This window comes from Canis lupus, chromosome 33 (genome assembly GCF_003254725.2).
Source record: "Canis lupus dingo isolate Sandy chromosome 33, ASM325472v2, whole genome shotgun sequence".
Lineage (NCBI taxonomy): Eukaryota > Metazoa > Chordata > Mammalia > Carnivora > Canidae > Canis > Canis lupus.
Genome location: NC_064275.1, coordinates 16,144,199 through 16,167,433, shown reverse-complemented (window position 1 = coordinate 16,167,433; position 23,235 = coordinate 16,144,199). Strand labels below are relative to the sequence as shown.

Below are 23,235 nucleotides of genomic sequence, written 5' to 3'. Positions count from 1 at the left end.
GAAAATACGTGCCCACTATCTGAAAAATCCACATAGCATAAAGTATATATGGAAAAAAATCATGCAAAAAAGGTTGATGTGACCTGTAAGGACAATTAATGGGAGATTGTCTTCAAATATGGATATTTCAAATATGAATATTGATTCAGAAGCAAAATTTCTGAATTTTGACTGTATTAGTTAAAGCATTTACAAATCGTTTGGAATTTTGATCTAAAATAAAGGTTAAACTTAACAGAGAGAAAAATAATTGGGTTAATAAAATCAATGTAACTGCAAGAAAGATGTCTGGATTAACAAAACAATCCTTTATAACTGTCAACACACTCATAAATACACGAACGTAAACAAACCATTTAACTAAAATAGAGGGGTAAGATGAAAAGATTATAATCTAGGGCAGCCCGGTGGCTCAGCGGTTTAGCACCGCCTTCAGCCCAGGGTGTGATCCTGGAGACCCGGGATCCAATCCCACGTTGGGCTCCCTGCATGGAGCCTGCTTCTCCCTCTGCCTGTGTCTCTGCCTCTGCCTCTGTGTGTGTGTGCGCGCGTGTCTCATGAATAAATAAATAAAATCTTTAAAAAAAAAAAGATCATAATCTAAATTCACTTAATACTTATCATCCTGGAATACTGTATTTTGTTCCAGAGAAATATTAAACTAGAATTTTCTCAGAGGAGAGAGACTAGGGAGGGAAAATAAACAACTATATTCTAAAAAAAAAAAAAAAAAAACAGTTGAAAACACTGAGACACATTCCAGTGGGTTGTAGATAGAAAACAGTTGGAGCAAGTCAGAGAACTTTAAAAATTGGAAAAGCCTATAAAACAATTCTTGGAAAGGTTGCTTCGAGGTACGTATGAAAAGCATCTGAATTAAAAGAAATAAGTTCTTAATAAGTGCAGCTTTAAATGCTGAAAAGAATTTTAAGAATTGTAGAAATCAGAATCAGGACTAATTAAGTTGAAAAGAAGCTAGATTTCTAATTTCCTAGCAATTTTAGCTATCAAAAATGAAATACAGTACCTTGTGATGTAGTGAAATTGCCAATGTAAGTGTTTTAAGTTGAGGCTGGATGACTACCTTCTTAGATATTGTTAAAGGAAATTCTGTCTTGGGTGGGAGTCCAGGCTATGAAACCTCAAATGGCACATTCAGTTCCAGAGCAATGACTCACATTTGCCTTATGCTAACCAGACAACTTTCTTTCTTGGCAACTTATGTGACCCATAATGTCACATTCCCCATTTTTTTTTTTTTTTTTTAAAGTAAGTACCATGTGGATCATAGGCAGTTCATTATGGGAAAAAACTACCATCAAGCACAGGATTACTCAGTTTTAGAGGACTTCAAAATCAAAATATAAAGTCATTTCTTTTGTAGCTGCGACCATATCACATATTCATTACAAATCCTTTTATAAGAATTTTAATGGGGGGAATCCCTGGGTGGCTCAACGGTTTAGCTCCTGCCTTTGGCCCAGGGCATGATCCTGGAGACCCGGGATCAAGTCCTACATGGGGCTCCCTGCATGGAGCCTGCTTCTCCCTCTGCCTGTGTCTCTGCTTCTCTCTCTTTCTCTCTGTAGTCTCTCATAAATAAATAAAATCTTTAAAAAAATTTTTAAAAAAGAATTTTAATGGGGACGGGGGAAAGGAAATATGCTCTGAGACAGTTTTTGGTGTGTGGACTTCTAATTACATATAGTAATATAGTACGATAAGAACAGAAAATAATGAAAATTAACTAGAAGAGCAAAAATGAAAAATAATTTAAGTATAAATTGCTTTTACATACTTATGTACAAAAGCAGACTTATGAGTAGGAACTATTATTAATTATGTCAACACTTAGTATAGTCTTTTAAAATTTTAGCCAATCTTTTTTTGACTTTGCTTTTTTTTTTTAAAAGATTTTATTCATTTATTAATGTGAGACACAAAGAGAGAGAGAGAGAGAGGCAGAGACACAGGCAGAGGGAGAAGCAGGCTCCATGAAGGGAGCTAGACGTGGGACTCGATCTGGGGTCTCCAAGATCACGCCCTGGACTGAAGGCGGTGCTAAACTGCTGAGCCACCTGGGCTGCCCAAACTTTAGCCAATCTAATGGAAGTGCAGTGACATTTCACTGTGGTTTAATCTCTATTTCTCTGAGTACTAATGATGCCACACTTCTTTTTCCTGTGTTACTTGGCCATTAGTATAACTTCTTTGATGAAAAGTCTATACAAATCTTCTGTCCATTTTTTTAAATTGAGTTGTTTCATATTATTGAATTGTAAAACTTCTTTATTTATTCTGGGTGCAATTCCTTTGTCTGATGTATGTGTTACAAGTATTTTTTCCCAATCTGTGGTTTCCCTTTGTCTTCTTAATGGTATCTTTAGAAGATCAAACATTTTTAACTTTAATGAAGTCTAATTTATCACTTTTTATTCTTTTACATTGCATGTTTTTTTGGTCTCACACAATTAACCTATTTGGTGTATGTGTGTGCACATGCACGTAAGGTTATACAGTTTTACATGCAGTTCATAGCTCAGCAGTATATGACCACAGTAAGGTTTTCAACTTTGTAGCTACCTTTCCTTGAATAGAGCCTGCAATTTCTCAGGTTCTACTTAAAAGTAAAGCCACTATTTTACATCATTTTTCTAAAGGGGTATTTGTGGTTTCCATGGGAACATATACATCAGTAATAAGACATTTAAAATGTTTCAAACAAATACATTTACATGGCATCTCTTTTAATAAACAGGATTGATAGCCTAAATAATTACTGCCTGCCAAACATCTGAAATTGAGACTATTACCTTTTGTAAGTGCCAATGAATTTAAAATAAGAATCATTATAAAGCTAAGTATTTCCTTTTAAAGACCTTTAACAATTCTCATTCTTCCAAAGTTACTTATGTGTATGAAATATTCTGTAGTTAGCAAGTTTTACATCTCATCTAATGTTCATTGTAGTTAAAGCTGCTGTAAAGATATCATTCAAAGCTTTAGGTATCTATGTGAACAGTTATAATTGTAAACCAACCATAAAACAATGTATAATTTACATTTACAAAAGAAAATCTTTTCTTTAAAAAAAGGCAAAAAATATTTTAAAGTAATATTTGCTTACATCAAAATGCTCTTCAACAGAGACTCAATAATATCTGGAAATGCCAAAGGACCTTGAAATTAAACTCCATGAAACCATGTATAGAACAGAGTTGGTTACCTCTCACGTATGTGCTTTTAGTAACTCATTAGCTAACTAATAAATATATAATATAAATATTACACTCAGAATCACGTTAAGATAGAACACTGGTCCCAAATAACACTAATGTTATTTTTTAATCTACCATCTATATCATTTTCTTAGGGGGAAAAAGAATCAAGAGAAAGGACTAGGAGGGGTCTTAAAATTAAACTTTAGTCCCAATGCAGAAATGCCTCCTATAACATACAACAAAAGACAACAGCTGAGTCCTTGAAATAAGGAAATATATATAACTTCCCTAACTTTTCAGTTAGGAAATATATATGGAAACATATATGACTTCTTGAGGTATCAGCTCCATTACCATATAGATCTAGTTATTGGAAAGATATTTACAATAATTATTCAAATCTATATTACTGTCACTTTCTAATCCTAGTTCTGTTGTCTAAAACTACAAAGAAAAATTATACTCCCAAAGTCAATTGAATAGGAAATAATCATGGCTTTGAGCTATGTGGAAAAACAAAACAAAAGCAACTATGTAATCAGAAATGTTAAATGAACTTGGGGCCAAGGACTGCAGATTATTTTGAACTAAAAACAATCAAGGCCCAAAAGATTCAAGAAGAAAACTTTGCCTTCCCATCCCTGCCCCTCACCACCACCACCAAATGCCTACAAGAATTTAGATAGAAAGATAACTATGACCATAAAAATGGAAGGTAACTACATTATAACAGGAACCAGGTATGGCAGATAGGGAAGTCCTAGCAAGGCCTGTTTGGTCAAAGTCCTCAAGTTCCAATTTTTCTAAGTGGCCCAACAAATGTTTGTTTACCAAACATTTACTCTTTTTCATCTTCCGGTGAATTGTTTTTCTTCCCTTTGAAGTCCCAGACCCTTCCTGCTTCTCCTTAGTTGAGAATGATATGTAAACCTCATGTTACCTGTCTTTGTAATTTCATGTTTGCATGGATTCCCAGCACATACAAAATTAAATTTGATTTTCTCCTGTTAATCTCAAGTCAATTTAATGTTAGTCCAGCTAGAAGAACATTGAACGGTAAATTAAAATTTGTCCTCTTCAAATTCAAGCTGGATCTCAAAAAACAAGTAGACCTAAAGAATTCATCATAAGGAATGATCCTGTGTTACACATGTATTTGCTAGCAATCAGCACACAAAGATAAAGAATGCAAGGTGTTTGTAAATATAGAAATGATTTTAACAGTACTAATAATTTTTTAAAAAAATACTTGTAAGGCATCAATGATTCAAACTAAAGTGCCACTCCAGATAGGTTCCCTATCCCTCCCCCAACAACATCTTATTCTCAATAATAAAATGTTGTTTACACTGAAATATAAGATTAAACTTTTAATTCACATGTCCAAAGAACCATATGCCACTTTGGGAGTTATTTCTTTTTCGAATCATATTCTTAAATAGCAAGCAATATATTTTAAAAACAAAAAACGTGGAGTCAACAATAGGCTAATTGCTTATCCTGCACATATTTCTAATTAAGCAAATATTAGTAAGGCAAACAAAAGGAGATTACATAAAACTGTACATAAAACTGAGGGAACAAACATCTTGGTTAAAAATATGTGCCAAAGAATCAACAAAATAAATTTGGAATCATACCAAAACCAAACTTAACCAAACTGGTGGTGAAAACATGTCTCTGAGGAAAGAAAGTGGTAATACTATTTACTATCATGCCCAGGAACAGAAAATTTGCACTATGGTAGCTTGTAACTATGGAAGGTTATCTGATAAGTTGCCAAAACAGACTGGGTGAAAGATTCCCATACTCATATAAGTAACCAGAATAATTTAGTGGCTCTAGGTCAAATAACTAAGGTTAATTCACCCAAGGATAAACTGTAGTCTTGACTACCCAAAACAAATTCTTTTGAATGTTTTTCCATTAAGTTTTTTTTTTTTAATTTCTTAATTTTTGGCATTTTAAAGACTTCTAAAACAACAAGCATCTTGAATTTTATTCAGTATTTCTAACTGATTTCTGTTAGTAGCATTTTTTTTTAAATTAGGGCCTGTGTTTTATCAGTTTTTTTTTTTAACCAATGAACTTTAGAAAATTTAAATTAGCTCATTCAAACATGCCTTCTTCAACTTTAAAAGGTCTCAAACATAAATTTTATTTTAATGAAAATGTTCATTCTAATTTTATGTAAGATATCTGAATAGAATCAAAAACAATCAAAAGTATGTTAAGTATCCAGAGGTGCTTGGGTGGCTCAGTTGGTCGAATGACTCTTGATTTTGGCTCAGGTCATGATCTCAGGGTCATGACATGGAGCCCCACATGGAGCCCTGCATTGGGCTCTGTGCTCAGTGGGGAGTTTGCTCAAGATTCTTACTCTCCTTCTGCCCCTCCTCCACCCCGTATGTGCCCAGGATCATGACCTGAACCAAAGGCAGACACTCAACCATTGAGCTACCCAGGTGCCCATGAACTGGAACTGGTTTTATATGAAGTGATCAATTACTCATGTTATGATTTTTCCTAAAAATATCTTATGCTGTCTTCTAGTACAGGGGCTGAAGGTAGGGCCCCTAGGATTGGCATGTGGATTATTTTGAGCTGAAGGCTATCAAGAACCTGTGGGCTCAAGGGAAACATCTGACTCTCCCTTGACTATATAGAATCCAAATTGTACAGTCTTCCTAGAATAAGGGTTATTACCAGAGATAAATTTTATCTGAATAATCCATCTATATGGAAGGGCAAATATCTGTTTACCAAACATCAACTCTTTTTCATCTGCCTGTAAATTGCACTGCTTCCCTTTAAGTCACAGGCCCCTATCCCCTTCTCCTTAGTTTAGAATGACATATATACTTCATTTTGCCTATTCTTGGAACTTCCATGTTTGTGAGGATTCCCTGGACGTACACAATCAAATTTTATTTTCTCCTGTTAACCTGTCTCATGTCAATCTGATTCTTAGTCCAGCTACAAGGATCTGTGAGGAGGCAGGATTGCTTGCTCCCTAGTTACTCCACCATTTTATGAAACAATAAACATATTAAATAGATGATATAATTCAAAGCAAAAAAAAAAAAAAACAACTGGAATCCAAATTAACCTCCATTTCTTAAAGTTCTCCAAATAAGAGCACTGTCTCCAGTTACACTTTGGAAAGAGACTATCACAATAAATACAAGTGCTTTTACCATAGCTCACACTCATACATTTTATTCTAAATTAAATAATCTTTTCAGCTTAGGAAGATTTTTTTTAGAGGGGGCTAAAATGTAAAAGCCATTTTGACTATGGGAAGAAAGCACTTTGAATTTTAATGATCAGAAATGGAGAAGGAGGCTGTTAAAAAACTGGGTAATAATATAATAACAGAAGTCAGATGTACTAGGGCGATCTCTCAGACAAACAGCAGTGTCAATACTGGGGAAGGCGCACTTAATGTACATACTGACACTGGGGCACAAATATGTGAAATCAAGACCTTCCTGGAAATGCTGGGATAAAAGATTGCAATGCCAATACCTAGGGGAGTTTTGATAATTATCAATAGCCTGAGAGAGTCTCCCATAGTATTTTCATATCAATAGGGAGTAAAAGATACTAGTACATTAATCTCTATTATTAACCTCTATTACTATTCTCTGTTGGGAAATCAAGCACCGTGGTGGGCATCTAGACCCCACTAGCACTGCACACGATACAATATGAAGGTAGCTGCCTAAAATGACTCTCCATTTAGGTCAGCTTGATTTAACCAAGGACTCTATAATTGAATCTACTTTATTTTTTTTTAATTGAATCTACTTTAAAGGAAGAGTCTAAATAAAGGGGAAAAAAGTCACTCAGCAATGCGTACCATAATTTCCTGAATGAATGAATGAACATTTTAAGTTTAGACATATGGGTAACATTTAACTTAAATAATATATTATTTACATTATTCTCTAAAAAGTCCATATGGGACCTTTACCCGTTTCTTGTTTGTAACTTATCAAAAGAACTTGAGAGGGATGCCTGGGTGGCTCAGCGGCTGAGCATCTGCCTCCAGCTCAGGGCCTGATCCCCGACCAGGGGTCAAGTCCCATGTCAGGCTCCCTGCATGGAGCCTGCTTCTCCCTCTGCCTGTGTCTCTGCCTCTCTCTCTGTGTCTCTCATAAACAAATAAAATCTTAAAAAAAAAAATTGGCCAGGACTAAAATCAAGACTAGCCAAATTTAAAGAAAAATTAGACCGATAATGTCCACATAAAATTTAATTCACAAATAATGAAAAAGTCTATTCTCTGAAAACAATTTGGTTTGCTTTGTTCTGAACATTTAAAATAACTCAGTTCTCTGTTTAGGCTTCTCCACTTAAAAAGGAATCACTTCCAGGGTGCCAGGGTGGCTCAGTCAGTCAAGCAATTGCCTTTGGCTGAGGTCATGATCCTGGGGCACGGGATCCAGCCCCTGCCTCAGGTTCCCTGCTCAGTGGGGAGTCTGCTTGTCTCCCTCTGCCGCTCCCCCTGAATCGTGTGAGGCATGTGTGGGCGCTCTCATAAATAAATAAAATGTTAAAAAAGAAATCACTTCCAATAAAGGAAACTATGGCCTTTTAAATAAAGACAACTATTAGGTCCTCTAAAATTTGGGAGAAAATTTCACTGTACTCAGCTTAATGCATTTAACTTCAATAGTTCCTCTACTTCTACTTACTCATGAGTCAATCAAAAGTCACCCCTAATTAAGACTTATAGTTCCCTGATGGCAGTATGAATTTAACACAGGTCTCAAATAAACCACTCAAGATTTCATGTTCTGATTGTATCTCAAGTATGAATAGTTTAAATTTAATTCTTGTAAACCAAGGAAAAAAGCACAATTTAAGTAAATTAATGGTTAGGATAATACCTTTCTGCCTGAGTTCTAAGTAGCTTTGAGCCATTAAAAGTTGGTTTCCCCAAAGTTTAGCATTACATCAGACTTAATTCTTCAGACTTTAACATGGTTTATGAGGTGCTTTAAAAATATTTTGGTGGTAACACTAGGAAGTTGAGGTTCATTTCTAGTTATTATGAATTAATAGTGATGATTCTTTGGAAATAATATTACAGATTGATATCTTGTTATATATCTTGCTCAAAAACAATGATAGACTGGCTATAGATTTCCAAGCTGTTTGAAATAAATTTTCTAGGTATTACATAGGCAGAAGGATGACACTGTATATAAATTCTGATGTCTTCCCTGTTCTCCCCAAATTCCTAGAATTATCCTCAGCTAGCTTTGGAGATTATGATTTCATAAGCAATTTTATTATCACTGCAACTCAATAATTATTGAGTAGCCTCTATACAGAGCAGTTTATGAGATCTCAAGAGAGGTTACAAAGGCAATAGTTAGTTATGGTTTTTAATTCTAAAGGGCAGAAAAGTAGGAAAATGGGAGAACCACATATATACATATTTAACTATAAATAGTGAGTATGTAATTTTTATGAGCTAGTTCTTAAAACTCAGTGCTAAGGATCAGAAAGGAAGAAAGAGGATGACATGTTAATAACAGAACCAGAATTATACTATAAAGTTTTATGAAAAAGTGTGAATTAAATGTTCTCTCTGGATTGTTCAGAATATCTTAAAAGGCCAACCTTTTAATTGTTATTTTAATCATTTTTTTTGGGGGGGGGTATTGTGTATTGGTAACTAGAACAAAGTTCTTTTGGATCACTTAAACTGCATAAAATAGTATTAGAAATAGCTGTAAGGGTACTACTGCATACTTCAGGGTTTCTTTTTTTGTTTTTGGTTTGTTTTTTTTTTTTGTTTTTTTGTTTTTTTAATTCTTCTTCCCTTTCTTAATATAGTCCTAACTCATTCAGGCAGTTCAGCTACAAATCAGAAAAAAACAGCAATGGGAATTGAGGTCAGAAGTTTTCAACTCCTTCAAAAAAATCACATAATCAATGAATGTACTGATGCTGGTAATACCATTAAAAATACTGAAATGCAATTAAACTCAGAATCTTTATCACTTAAAAATCAACAGTCCAGGTTTCCCAGATCAGTGCTGATTTATATGTCTACAGTAAGTCTAAAATAAACTTTCTTAGAGTATTTTCTACACTTTACAAGTCAAAATAACTCGATCTCAATCTTCTTAATTATAGTAATATTGTTAGATTCCATTTGATTCTACTAAAAATAAATTAACAAATAACTCTAAAACATTTTTCCTTCATGGGCCCCTTATGTCCTATTTTAAAATTTTTATCAAGCATCTTCTCTATGACAATTACTATTTGAAACAGGTGAATAGAACATATAAAAAGATAGTGGCTACTTAGGTGCTCTCGGCCACAAAACACTATTAGAAGAGGCAAGTCTCCCTAATTTCCGTATTTCTCAGATGAGGTGAGAATTACTTACACTATGTAGATATCCATGCTAGATACTGAAGGAACGCTAGTGACCAAGGAAAACTACTGTCTTTAAATTAACTCAATAAATTTCCTAATTGGTGATGAAGTTTATACAGGAAAAATAAAGAAAATAATGTCTCATTAAAATATTTTAACTGTTTTAATAACATTTAACAAAAATAGGTATTACCTCCCCTACCCTATGAGAGTGAATGCATGGTATCACATTGTCATCATATGAGTGACTTCATCAAAATGAACTTTTGCTCTTCAAAATCTGTTGAGAATGACAAGCAAGAGAATGGCAGAAAATATTTCCAAATCACATATCTGACAAATGACTTGTATCCAACATATCTTATTCCCACTCAGGCTGCTATAATAAATTACCATGCACTAAGTGGTTTGTTTGTGTGTTTATTTATTTATTTATACTAAGTGGTTTAAAGAACATTTATTTCACACAGTTCTGGAGGCTGTTTAAGATTTTGGTTCTTAGTGAAGGCCCTCTTCCTGGTTTTCAGATGGCTATTTTCTTTTATCACATAGCAGAGACAGAGAAAGAAACAATCTCTCCCCTGTCTCTTCTTATGAGGGCACTAATCCCATCACCAGGGTTCCACCCTCATTACTTAAAACCTCCCAAAGGCCCCACCCTCTAAATACCATCACACTGGGGGTTAAGGTTTCAACATAATGAATTTTGGAAGGATGCAAACATGCAGTCCATAACAAAGAACTCTCAAAATTCAACAATAAGAAAACAACCCAATAAAAAAAAGAGCAAATATTTGAATAGAGGCTTCACCAAAATAGTTAAATGGATGACAAATCAGCAAGTAAAAAAAAATGTTCCACACATGAGTAACTAGGGAAAAAATACAAATTAAAAATCATAATGAAGTACAACCACACACCTATTAGAACATCTGACATTTTAAAAGGCTGATAACAAATGGGGGTGCGGGTACAGAGGAATTCATACAAAGTCCATGGGAACACAAATGACAAAGCCGCTTAGGATGACAATTTGGCATTTTCTTAAAAAGTTACACCTTTTAAGTTGTATTTACCATATGACACATCTATTCCATAAAGAGATGTTTACCCAAGAGAGATAAAAACATGTATTTACACAAAAACTTATACGCAAATGTTCATAGCAGCATTCCTTATAATAGTCAAGAAATGGAAACAGTATCAATGTCCATCAACAGGTAAATGTAAATAAAATGTAGCATGTCTACAAGGTATACCTATCTAAAAGGAACAAATTACTGACTAACACAACATGAAGGAATCAAAGATCAAAACCATGATGTGGAGTGAAAGAAGTGACACCAAAAAAAAAAAAAAAAAAAAAAAAGAACATATTGTATGATTCTATTATATACAATTCGAGAACATATAAATTAATATAGAAAGAAAGTAGATCAGTGGTTGGGTCTCTAGGGATGTAGAAATGGAGCAGGGGAATCGGGAGAGGGGAAGACTACAAAGGGGCATCAGGAAACTTTTGAAAATGATGGATATATGCATTTTTTTTATTGTGGTGATGTTTTTCCAGTGTATGTATATGTACATATGTATTTTTGTGTATTATGTGTAAAATGTATCGACTTCACACTTTAAATATATGCAATCTGTTGTATACCAATTAGAAAGTAAATAAAGTTATTTTTTAAAAAGGAAAAAAGATGTCATCATAGGCATTTGTCTATTCATCACCAAAATGTAAGCTCCATAAACACAATAATTTTTTCATTTGTCTTATTAACTAGGTATTCTCAGTACTGGCACATAAGAAGTACTCAACTTGGTTTGATAAATGACGGAGAAAAAATAAAATTGAACTAATGATCAAAAATGTAGACAACATACCTTTTAATTTCCTTTTAAGCCTTACTAAATTTATAATAAAAATATCAATAATTTCCAAAAGAAATATATGCTGAGTTTTCATGAATCAAAGTACTATGAGTTTTATTCTGAAATAATTTTTTTAAATATTGTATTTATTTATTCATGAGAGACACAGAGGGAGAGAGAAGCAGGTTCCATGCAAGGAGCCCAATGCAGGACTCGATCATGGGACCCCAGGATCACTCCCTGAGCTGAAGACAGACGCTAAACCGCTGAGCCACCCAGGGATCCCCACTTCTGAAATAATTTCACCACTTAATCTCTTTAACATTTTTATTAAGAATTACATAGTTTCTTTTTAAATAATAACATCGAACACATAATACCTACTATGTGTCAGGCATGTTGTAAGGTTCTATGTTGAAAGGATGTAACCTATGGTAATTAATCACTATAAAACTTTATAAAGTAGGTTTATCTTTTTCTCTTTTATAAGATTGATTAGTAAAGATATCAATCCCTTATACTTAAATGTTGCATCTATATTTCATTTGAATATATTATTTTAATGTTAGTTGCTAAATCATTATTTCATCCAAGCTTTGTTGATCACAAAACTTTTTCCCTCCACGAGCAGAACAAGGCCCTACAATTCTTTGACTTCTGTTCTCAATAATTGCCACTCCCTATTAATTGGAGACAATATGCAAGATGTAAACTTTTTTGCTACTCAAGGGCAAAGTCATGCTAGATATACTCAGCATTCATTTATTTGAAAATAATCCATTCAGTCACATAGTTCTAATTTGGATGAAAAATGTTGATTCTTCTGTCATCTTTCTCTCTCCCTTCTCCCTGACCTCAAAGCCTATAACTAGGGTAGCATCTGGATAGACGTTAAAATATTTAGATCCTGGGAGAAAACCAGACTATGGATGATAACAAATGAAAGCAGCTTATCTAACAAGTATTATTGGAAAATGGCAGTGATGTGTTGCATCTGAAAGATGAATTTTGAAAGGAAATAATGCAAATGTATAAAACTATATAGTAGTGGTAGGCGGACAGGTTCAAGAATGAAATACGGTGTGATTGGTAACAATTAAGATACCTGGAGGACATATCTCTAGCTCTAGAACTTCCTAATGAGTAGGACTGTCATGTTTCCAAAACCATATTGTTCGATAACATTTGAGTTCTAGTCATAACAGCATTTCATTTATCTTATTTTATAAAAAGTCAGTGTAAATATATGACTCCTCTTACTAAACTTTCTGCACCACAAATTTAGATATCAAGAAGGAATGTATATACTATTCATGCTGGAATTTGAAAAGTTTCATTAGCTTCTTATAAAACATTTAAATGGTCATAATTTTTTTCCAAGAAATAAGCACACATAAGGGACGCCTGGGTGGCTCAGCTTGTTGAGCATCTGCCTTCAGCTCAGGGCGTGATCCCCAGACTGGTGATCGAGTCCCGCATGGAGCTCCCTGTGGGGAGCCTGTTTCTCGGTTGGCCTATGTCTCTGCCTCCCTTTGTCTCTCATGAATAAATAAAATCTTAAAAAAAAAAAATCACAGACAAGAATGAGAGCTTGCAGGAAAAAAAAATGGCTCTATTAAACTCTTGAAAAGATGCTAAAACTCACTAATAATGAGATAGCAAAATTACAATTTTATACACACACATTTAATTTCTTTTTACCTATCAGGTTACCAAGAATCAAGTAGAATACACATGCTGTTAGTAAGGAGGTGGAGGAAGAGGCACTTTCAAGCATTACTCATAGGAGTGCAAAATAGTACAATATTTATAGAGGACAATTTGACTGAATCTATCAAAAGTATAAACACATTTATTATTTGATACAGCAAGAGCAAATCTAAAAATTTATACTGAAGACTGTACTTGCATACCTGCAAAATATCATGCAGCTATTTACTGCAGCGTTACTGGTTTATTAAAATATTTTGACATGGGGCGCCTGGGTGGCTCAGGGTTGAGCATCTGCCTTTGGCTCAGGGCGTGATCCCCGGGGTCATGGGATGGAATTCCACATCTGGCTCCCTGCAGGGAGCCTGCTTCTCCCTCTGCCTGTGTCTCTGCCTCTGTGTATGTCTCATGAATAAATAAAAATCTTAAAAAAATATTTTGATATAATAAACTACATATAGTTACATTTTATACAAGAAAAATGAAATGTGTGCATGTTTCCTTTCTATGCTTAAATAAACCATATTAAGACAAACAAGAAATTTATAAAAGTCCCTCTGCCTGTGTCTCTGCCACTCTCTCTCTCTCTCTGCATCTCTATGAATAAATAAATAAATAAATAAATAAATAAATAAATAAATAAATAAAAGAAATTTATAAAAGTGATTTTCTGTAGGAGGTGTCAGGCATAGGGTAAACAGGAATGGAAATGGGAGGGAGACTTTAGAAAATACCCTGTTTTATATTGTTTTGTATATAATATCTTTTTTTTGTATATAATATCTTATTCAAAAAAATATGTAGGAACACTCTTTCTTTACAACACTCTGCCACAAGCATTTACAAAAATTTACTGAATAATGTGATATGTCATAGTGAAATATTGAGGGGAAAAAATCTTAATTTTCCTAGATAGTAAATTCTGATGAAGTACTGTCATAATCAATATGACTGATTAACAATATTCTAGTCCAGTAATTCAGGTTTTCAACTGATCTCTATTTTCTTATGCTAAAAGGTCACTGACAGAGGGGAGAAAAGGTACTGCAGAAAAATTAGAAACTACAGAAAAATAGAACATAAAACATAATATTCACAGAGAAGTCTAATATATAATCATTGTTAATATTTTAGAATATTGCTATACAGTCTCTTGCTCCCCCCCTTTTTTTAAGATTTTATTTATTTACTTGAGAGAGGGAGAGAACAGGAGAGGGAGAAGCAGACCCCCTTCTCCTCTCCCCACCTCTGAGTAGGACCCTGGGATCATGACCTGAGCCAAAGGGAGATGCTTAGCTGACTGAGCCACCCAGGCACCTCATTCCCTCTGTTCTGTTTCATACATGATATATTGATATCAGATATAAAATATACTGAAATATAGTTATGGGAGAAATATTCTAGAATAAACAATGTACACATGATCACAGACTGAAAAGAATATAAAGAGGGGTTTAATTTTTTTCACTTATTCATTCAAAAATGTTTTGTTAGATAACTACAATGTGCCAAGCATAGTGTTCTACACTGAGATTATAGTACTAAGTGAGGGACAGATGATCCTTGCCTTCACATCACATAAGGTTTACAGCAGAGGTTCTCAAACACAGGGCATCAGGATCCCTTTATACTTTACAATATTGAGAACCCAAAGTACTTTCATTTACATGAGTAACAGCTAACTATATTTATTCTATTAAATGTTAAAACTAAGAAGCTTTTAAAATATTTAATTTATAAACAGAATAATAGGATACAAATAGCATCTTTTACATGAAAAAATAACCATGTTTTCCAAAATGACAATTAGTGAGGAGTGGCATTTTATTTTATTTTTTTACATTTTTGCAAATCCTTTTACTATCTGAGTCAAAAGAAGAAAGTTTGATTTTTATACTTGCTACAGCATTCAATCTGCTACAACAGGTTGTTTGGTTGAAATACATGAAGAAAACATGGCCTCACGCAAACACATTGCTAGAAAAGGGAGAGACACTTCAAAACTGCTTTCAGAAAATTAAGAAAATTCTCCTTTGCTACTGTACCAAAACTTAACAAGTGTACGTTTCTTTTGGGTGCTAGTTGCTCTCTGAAAACATATCAATGAACTTTTCATACTGTCTTACATGGAAATCCATGCATTTATCTTATATTTTGAATGGATATTTTACCCATGAATGATAGGACCAGTATACATTGCTCATTTGGCAATCAGTGGTTCACTAGGTTATGCAGATATTACAAACACTGGTACTTCTCGTTATTCAACATAAAAAAAGAATATTCATTAATTTGCCCACCAATGTCGATCCCATGATTGCAGATAGAGGTTTTATAAAAATTATAATTTTTACTTGGAACCTCAAATTTTTTTGTTGGCAACAAATACTGTCAGTTATTTGCCCTAAGTGACAGATTCAGTTCACTGATTTGTGAGAAAATGTCTGCAAAATTACTCAAGTCTAAATGGCATAGTTTATTAGTTATTCTTTTAAGCAAAAATGGTGTTCCACAAAAAAGGCAGCTAAGTTCAGCTTAGAATTCAGTCACACAAGCATTTTATGCATATATCTCACCTAATCATATGGAATTTTAAGACACACATACACATATTTACATATACAAGTGTTTTAAATCATGAAAACTGATCTGTGTATTCCAACACCTGAAATACTGTTCATAAAACATTTTCAAGGTTGCTAAAAATTAAAAAATTTACCAAAAATCATTTGATATATGGTTACTTCTGTAAAATGGGTACCAAGGAGGAAAAAAATCTCAAATTAAGAGATTAGGAAGCTTTTAATAATGTTAGCATTGTGCAAATAACTTCAAGAACCACACTCCCTACAGTATTAAGCTTAAGCTTGACTGAAATTCCTGCTATGGCCCTCAAAGGCAAGTTAACAATATCTATTTCATAGAATCTACTAGACTTGACTTCCCACCAAGAATAAATGCTATCTGAGGCTGAACCAGAATCAGACTATATTTGTTATATATATTTTTCCTGTAAATGTTCCCTTGATCATTTTAGTTGATCTGGGAAATATTTTTTCGCATTGGAGTATACAACTCTCCCTATACAATTATTACAAATGTAGGCTAAAATATAGCATTATTCATAGAATGCAAATTATTGCTCAAAATTTTAATTCAAAGAAATTTTATTTGTGTTCAGTATTTCATACTGGATTTGAATCTGAATGAGATAAAGAAACCCCATACAACTGTAAGCAACATGGGCCACTCTGAAAAATACTGGTCTCTAATAGACTGGGAAATCAATTTCTACAATAGTATGTATTCTATGATCACATTTGTGTGTTAAAAAAAAAAAAAAAAAGCTATCCGGTATGCCTGGGTGGCTCAGCGGTCGAGTGTCTGCCTTCAATGCACAGTGTGATCCTGGGGTCCTGGGATCAAGTCCCGCATCAGGCCCCCTTTGGGAGGCCTGCTTCTCCCTCTGCCCATCTCTCTGCTTCTCTGTGTCTCTCATAAATAAATAAAATCTTTAAAAAAACAAAACCTATTTGTAGATATAAATATGGATGACATACACATGAAAGTAAATTCATGGAAAAAAGTGTGAGAGAATATTGAAATTCGTAACAGTGGTGATCACTGGAGAAGGAAATTGTGTATTTGGTGATGGAGTAATGAAACAGGACTTTCACAGCTAACTATAAATTTCTGTAGTTTTGATTTTTTTGTTGTTGTTCCAAGAATATGCTTATAGATTACCTATGTAATGTGAATAAAACATAATGAAAAGGTAAAAAATATCTTAATGTCATTAGTTAATATCTGTTTCCTAAATAAAGATTCAAATTTTGTACAGATTACCTAATCGTGACAAGCTGGTGGTATTTCTTAATTAATATTTGCCTTCAGGCAAGAACTTCCTTTTTATTTCCCTCATACTTATGCATGCCTCCATGCATCTTCTCTGCAGTATGGTAATAGCTCCCACTCAAGGAAACTGCCTCTTCACAATATTAGGCCTCATTCTCCTAATTTACATTGAGAGGGAAACTTCTCAGGGATGAGTGTTGGCACCATTACACAAAAGCAAGAGTCACACAAGGTGGACAAATGTGGGGAGTGAGGAGGTGCTTGTTCTTGTGGTTTCCCAAGGGTAGAACACTGATGAGTAGAACTAGTGGGATGCTTCTTCCTTAAAGCCACTGGAGGCACCTGGGAGCATGGCCTAGTGACCTTCTCATTTTAGGAGGGCTGAAGGCTAATGATTTCAGGCAGAAATTACCACATCACTTTAAAGATGACAAGTTATCTAGCGAAGTGAAACATTACAAAGGCATTTAGTATTAAAACATGCTATCATTGCACAAAACTAATCAGATAGTAATTACATACTTACATATTTTCTTGGTAACCATGACAGTTCTGTTGGTAACATCACAACATTAATTAAAACACAAACAGCCATATAATTAACACATGACATTATAATCTATGAATCATAACAAATTATCTTACAGATAGATAATGATTTTAGCCTTATTATTATTATTATTATTATTATTTTGAGGGAGATAGCATGAGCAAGTATGTGCACGTAAGCTGGGAGGCCAGGGGGTAGGTGAGGGAGAAAGAGAATCTTAAGCAGGCTCCACGCCCAGGGCAGAGCCTGAAGGGGGACTTGATCTCACGATCCTGAGATCATGACTTGAGCCCAAATCAAGAGTCAGGTACTTAACTGACTGAGCCACCCAGGCGCCCTTAGCCTAACGTATTCTTAAAAGCTTTATAGAATTAGGAATTATTTCACCTCCAACTCAAGTTCTGACTATCCTAAGCAAAATGACAGCAAATAGCTAGCCCTCAGCAATATTTTCTAAAACCAGTTTATAGCTAGAAGAATCACATTTTCACCTGCTTAATTTCAAGAAGAAAAAGTCACAATGTTACTAAATGGTTTCTGACTCCCAAGGTCCAATGTTTGTTATTCATTGCCAGTGTTCTCCCCTCAATTTTTTTTTCATCTTTCCATTACTTTTCCACATGGCTCTTCATATCCACTCAGGTTTATACTTTTGGGTATGCAATTTACTACAAATTATTCTAATCAACAACTGAGTAATTGCATTAAATGCATCATAACTCCTACCTCCAAAACCCAGGGAGCCTTCCCTAACTCCAAAGATACTAAGAATTGTCGTTTTTAGCTCTGTCAACTCAAATCATCCAAGAAAAATCTTCCTTTTGTGTTTATTTGATAGCAAATACATTTATAGCAATCATATTTTTTTTGCAATCATATTTTTTAAACTAAAACCAAGGACACATGATGATCTAAACCAAGTAATTTTTTCTCAGTTTATAAGATTTTATAAATATATGATCTAAAGATATTAAATAAGTTACACAATTAGTTTTACAAACAAGAATGAAATTATATGCAGTTAGTGTCATACTAGAAAATTACAACATTCTAAGAAAATTCTCAAAACTGAATCTAAAAATCCTGATTAATTGCTAGCTTTGTGGAGGTAGAAAGATAAGTTTCTTTCTGCAGGGTTAACAATAGCTCTAGGTAAATATTTTGTTGACAGTTCACACTACTGATCAAGTTCATTCACTTGCCAAAAGGGATATGAAACTATACTCTTTCTGTGAAAATAAGGGGTCTGAAAAGATGGCATGCCTTCACCCCTAAGACACCAAACTTATGTAAGACAACAAAGCTGGTGCCACCTGGCAATGAGTGCAGACGCCAGAGAATGTTCATTCCTGCCCCAGGTTCAGGCAGTAGACTGACTATATGGCCAACCAAGACAGAGAAGCTGAGAACATCCTGACAGATATATTCCCTTAGAGTTTTTCCACCAAATTAAATTAATTGGTGGGCAAATAATTAGCCTTATTTGAGCTGAAGATACAAAACATATCTTGGGAGAAAATTATTATAGAATATTCCTACAGATTAAAAAAACAAAACAATATATGGTTAGAGCCCCAAAAGGTAACATGGATGTTAGAGGGAAAAAACAAAACCAAAACTACTAACGCTAGGAATGAAAGTATTCAAATATTCCAATGGTTTCAACTTTCCAAAGGAAAGCATATTAATCTAGGTATAGAATATGAGATAGAAACATTTACTTCTTTCACATGAATTATTATAAACTGATATCAAAAGAAAATTTAAAAGTTATCATAAATGTAATATAGGGACCAATATTCATACCTAGCATTTTAAATTGGAATATAAACTTTTTGTTCCTAAATAAAGAAATGCTAAAATTTAGACCTTGAGTATACTGAAAAGAAACAAAAATAAAATACATATTCCAAGGAGGAAAAGCTCTTTCTCATATCCTACTAAAGACATTCAATTTTTCTTTAATTTTATGTAAAAATGTATATTTTACAATGATTCTATATGTCAATAAATCTATATTAATAGTAAGTCTTTGGCCATAAGCTTCTAGTAAAAATTTCTACTGTTAAGACAGAGTTGATTTGTCCTATCTACACCAGCTATCACATCTTTTCTTACCACCTTTTTGGAAAAGTTTGGTCGTTTAAAGGTTTCAAAGAAATGATTATGTATTATTATGCAACATTTAACAGTGACTAGATAATACTCAATATACATTACTTATAATTTTTTATTTCATTTTATTTTAAGTGTAATCATGAACACATACCTGATATAGAAGGTCTTTTTGAAGCAAGGGGGGGGATCGTTCTTCATACATGGGAGGTGGTTTATGTGTGGGTGGAAGGTCGATCCTGCATTAAAAAGGTTAATAAATGTGACTGCAACATTTAGAAAAAAAGGGGGTGGGACAATTAAGGTTCTCTTAAGTTTTGAGGAGATTTTCCTCACACTAATACATGCTTAATTTAGTTTTTAGATTTCCATTACCCTATCACACACGAGGAAAAAAGCCTGGTTTTAAAGTTCCAATATTTAAAAACAATCTAATTGATTCATTTAAAGAAGTTACTCAAATGGAAGAATTTCCTGAAAATTATTATTAAGCAAGTAACCTAGTACATAACCAATTTACTTAAGTATCCACCTGACTATGCCTACCATCATTTTAAAGATAGTCAAACACATGCAATGGAAGGCAAAGTGTCATAAAAGTGATTTTTAAAAAACTGTATCTTAAAATGATAATGAAAAAAGTTACATTGTATTTTGGAAACCCATTTTCAAAACCCATGGTTACTCTTAGAATATCCATCTTGCAAATCAAGATTATTCAACTAAAGACCATATAAATCTTGTCACCTAAAATGAACAAAGGGCCTCTTACATCCTCAGGGAATACATTTATTTTAGAAAAAAAAAAACTAATCAATTTTTAAAAACCTACATTTTCATGTATTTAAGCATTATTGTTACAATAAAAATTAAGTATATCTTGTAAGCTCTCTGCATTTTAGAAAACAATTTTTTATATCTTCTCATACTTTTGAAGTTCACAGATAACTAATTTTCAATACTTGTGATGACTAAATCAAACAAAAATGTTACCTATATTAAAAAATAAAAAGAATTTAAATCTCTAAAGGCCAAAGTAATTACGAACTCTGTGGCTTAATAACTCCTCAATGTGGGCATGAAATAGTATCTTAAATGAACAGAATTCAAACAACAAATAAAATGGTTACACGGATGTAATTACGTAGCCTATTAGTAAATTATGTTTTTGAAATTATAGAAAAACCTGAGATAACTTGGGATCTTGGGAAATAAAGTTAACCACAAGCTAGTTACTCTTGAAATAGTAAAGATCTATAAAAATTACTGTTAACTATAAATGTTAAAGAATCATTGTTACAGGTGTTGTAAAGATACTTTGCAGTTCTTTAAAGGTAATTATTTCCTTTAATCTAATTAAAATTACAGCAAATTTATAGCTCCAAGGTGCTATTGGTCATTTGGGTGAGAAAACCAAGGCCCATGGAGGTGATGTGATCTGTTCAGGATCATACCACTATTTTGATCAGGATAGAGCTGAGACTAACACCCAGGTGTCTTTAATCCAAGAAGATCTATCCCATAACTGTGCCAGATTAGAGGGGCCGAGATATACACACAGCATTTATGAAGACAGAAGAAACACACTGAGAGCCTCTTAATACAAAAATAATAACTGTATAAGAAATAATGCCATTTGTATAAAATGTCACAGTTTCACAAACAATATCATCTTTGTGATCTTGTTTCATCTATCATCTACTCATCACAACCATGGGAGGTAAGTAGGAAAAATCATTATTCACATTTCACAGATGAAGCAACAAAGCTGTTGATGGAATTAAGTGTATTGGGACGTTGGTTTTTTGATTCTACAGCAAAGTGCAATTTCTGCTTTAGCATTTTTAGCTCAATGACTACACCCTAAATACTGCTTTCTCTTTAAATAAAAAAGTTGCACATTTTGTAATTCATCAAAACCAGAATTGTTTAAGGAAGGAAAGCTTTAAAACTCAATGTGTTTGATAATTCTTGGCAATTGAAAGTTAAGATCTATCCATACCTAGGACTCGCATATACAATCCAGAGAAACAATTAAACTTCTAAGATATTTCAAACCTCTCAAAAAAAAAAAAAAAAAAAAAACCTCTCTTTCAACCACACTTCATCAAAGACCTGCATGTTTATTCAGAAGGCAGGACAAAATAAAGTGTCATTACATTTTATTTGGAAAGATGCTTAATATATTCATAGGTGGAAGAGGTGTTTAATATATTTGTCTTCAATGGCCCCATTACACTTTTTACCAGAACAGTACATTCTGATGAAACCATGGTCATCTCACAAGATCTAACAGTATCTTTACTCTCATTCATCAGATACCTTACCTAGGAGTAGCTGTAAAGATAAATACAAAGACTGACTCATACAGAATGTTGAACACAAGCAAAAAAGTTACCTACACTTTGTCAAGATAGGATGGTCTCTTTTTTCGAGGAGTCAGCAGGACAGTCACAAAGACCGCAATGATGAAAAGAGCAAGGACAGCTCCAATTACAGCTCCAGCTACAGCTATGGAAGAGGTCTGCTTAAATGGGACATCTGTAAAGCAACAAAAATTAGGCTTTTCAAACAATTTTAAAAAGAGTTTTTGAGTTTGCATAGCCTAATTTCAAAAATGATCAAGGAATGATTGAACATATTACCCAATAGCATGCTTAGGAGACCCCAAATTTGATTCTTTTTGTAGGATTATGCTAACACCCTTTTTCCTTGCAAGATGTCACTTTAGCATAATTCAGCTTTGCTTTTTTTCAAGTTATGAAAATAATATCCCCAGTCAGATATCAATGAGTAAATCTATTTTCTATGGGCAAAGAATGTCTGGAGGAGAACAGAAAAAAAGATGAAAACTATTTCAAGTTCTTACTCTAAAAGATAAAACAATTTTTTTCATTATTGAGTTAACCAACAATATATATACATTTACCATTTTTATTCTAGTAAAATCATAAAGAAGTTTTATTAAAAAAACCAAAAGCCTGTAATATGGGGCAAACCAAAGACATAAAAAAAATCCCAAGCCTAATAAATACAGTCGAAAATGACACTGTAAATATTTTCAAAGAGGTATTATAAAAACAGCACTTGTTGAAGATAATTTATTTCCCTTAATTCATGAACATCTAATACAAAGTACACTAAAGGTAGTGTCTCTCCTACAAAAGTAAATGGGAAATCTTCTCTATCCCTTCACTATAAACATACATAATTTCTAAATAGCTATTTATCTTTCCCAGCCTGCACCATAAATCTTGTTAAGGATTTTAAAAACATACTTAGCAATTATCATTTCATACAGTCCTGAAAAATTTAGTCACTCTATCTTATGAACACCCATATAAGGGAATATACTAAAACTATTATAACTATGTATTTTCAAATATAAGTATTATGGATATGACAATATTAAATGTAAATATTATTCAATCATTATGTATAAATATTATTTTGATAATTTCAGCAACATTAAACTTTTTGAGTAACTACCATCAATATATGCCTGGGTGG

At 33.4% G+C, this 23,235-nt stretch overlaps 1 protein-coding gene across 14 annotated transcripts in view; it reads right to left on the bottom strand.

Moving 5' to 3' along the window:
- NECTIN3 (nectin cell adhesion molecule 3) overlaps positions 1–23,235 on the bottom strand; it is a 294,923-nt gene that overhangs the window by 200,541 nt on the left and 71,147 nt on the right. For 7 of the 14 annotated variants that reach the window (XR_003147706.3, XM_035709821.2, XM_049105422.1 and 4 more), the window contains exons 6-7: positions 22,128–22,266; positions 19,880–19,964 (exon numbers count right to left, since the gene is read on the bottom strand). Coding sequence is in view for 13 of the 14 variants with exons in the window: in XM_035709821.2 (XP_035565714.1) it covers positions 19,880–19,964; positions 22,128–22,266 (224 nt within the window). In the remaining variant the exon portion in view is untranslated. Of the gene's footprint in view, positions 1–9,881; positions 9,904–17,586; positions 17,613–19,879; positions 19,965–22,127; positions 22,267–23,235 lie in introns of those variants that run through there. The other 7 variants (XM_049105421.1, XM_035709823.2, XM_049105420.1 and 4 more) reach the window with 2 other exon arrangements.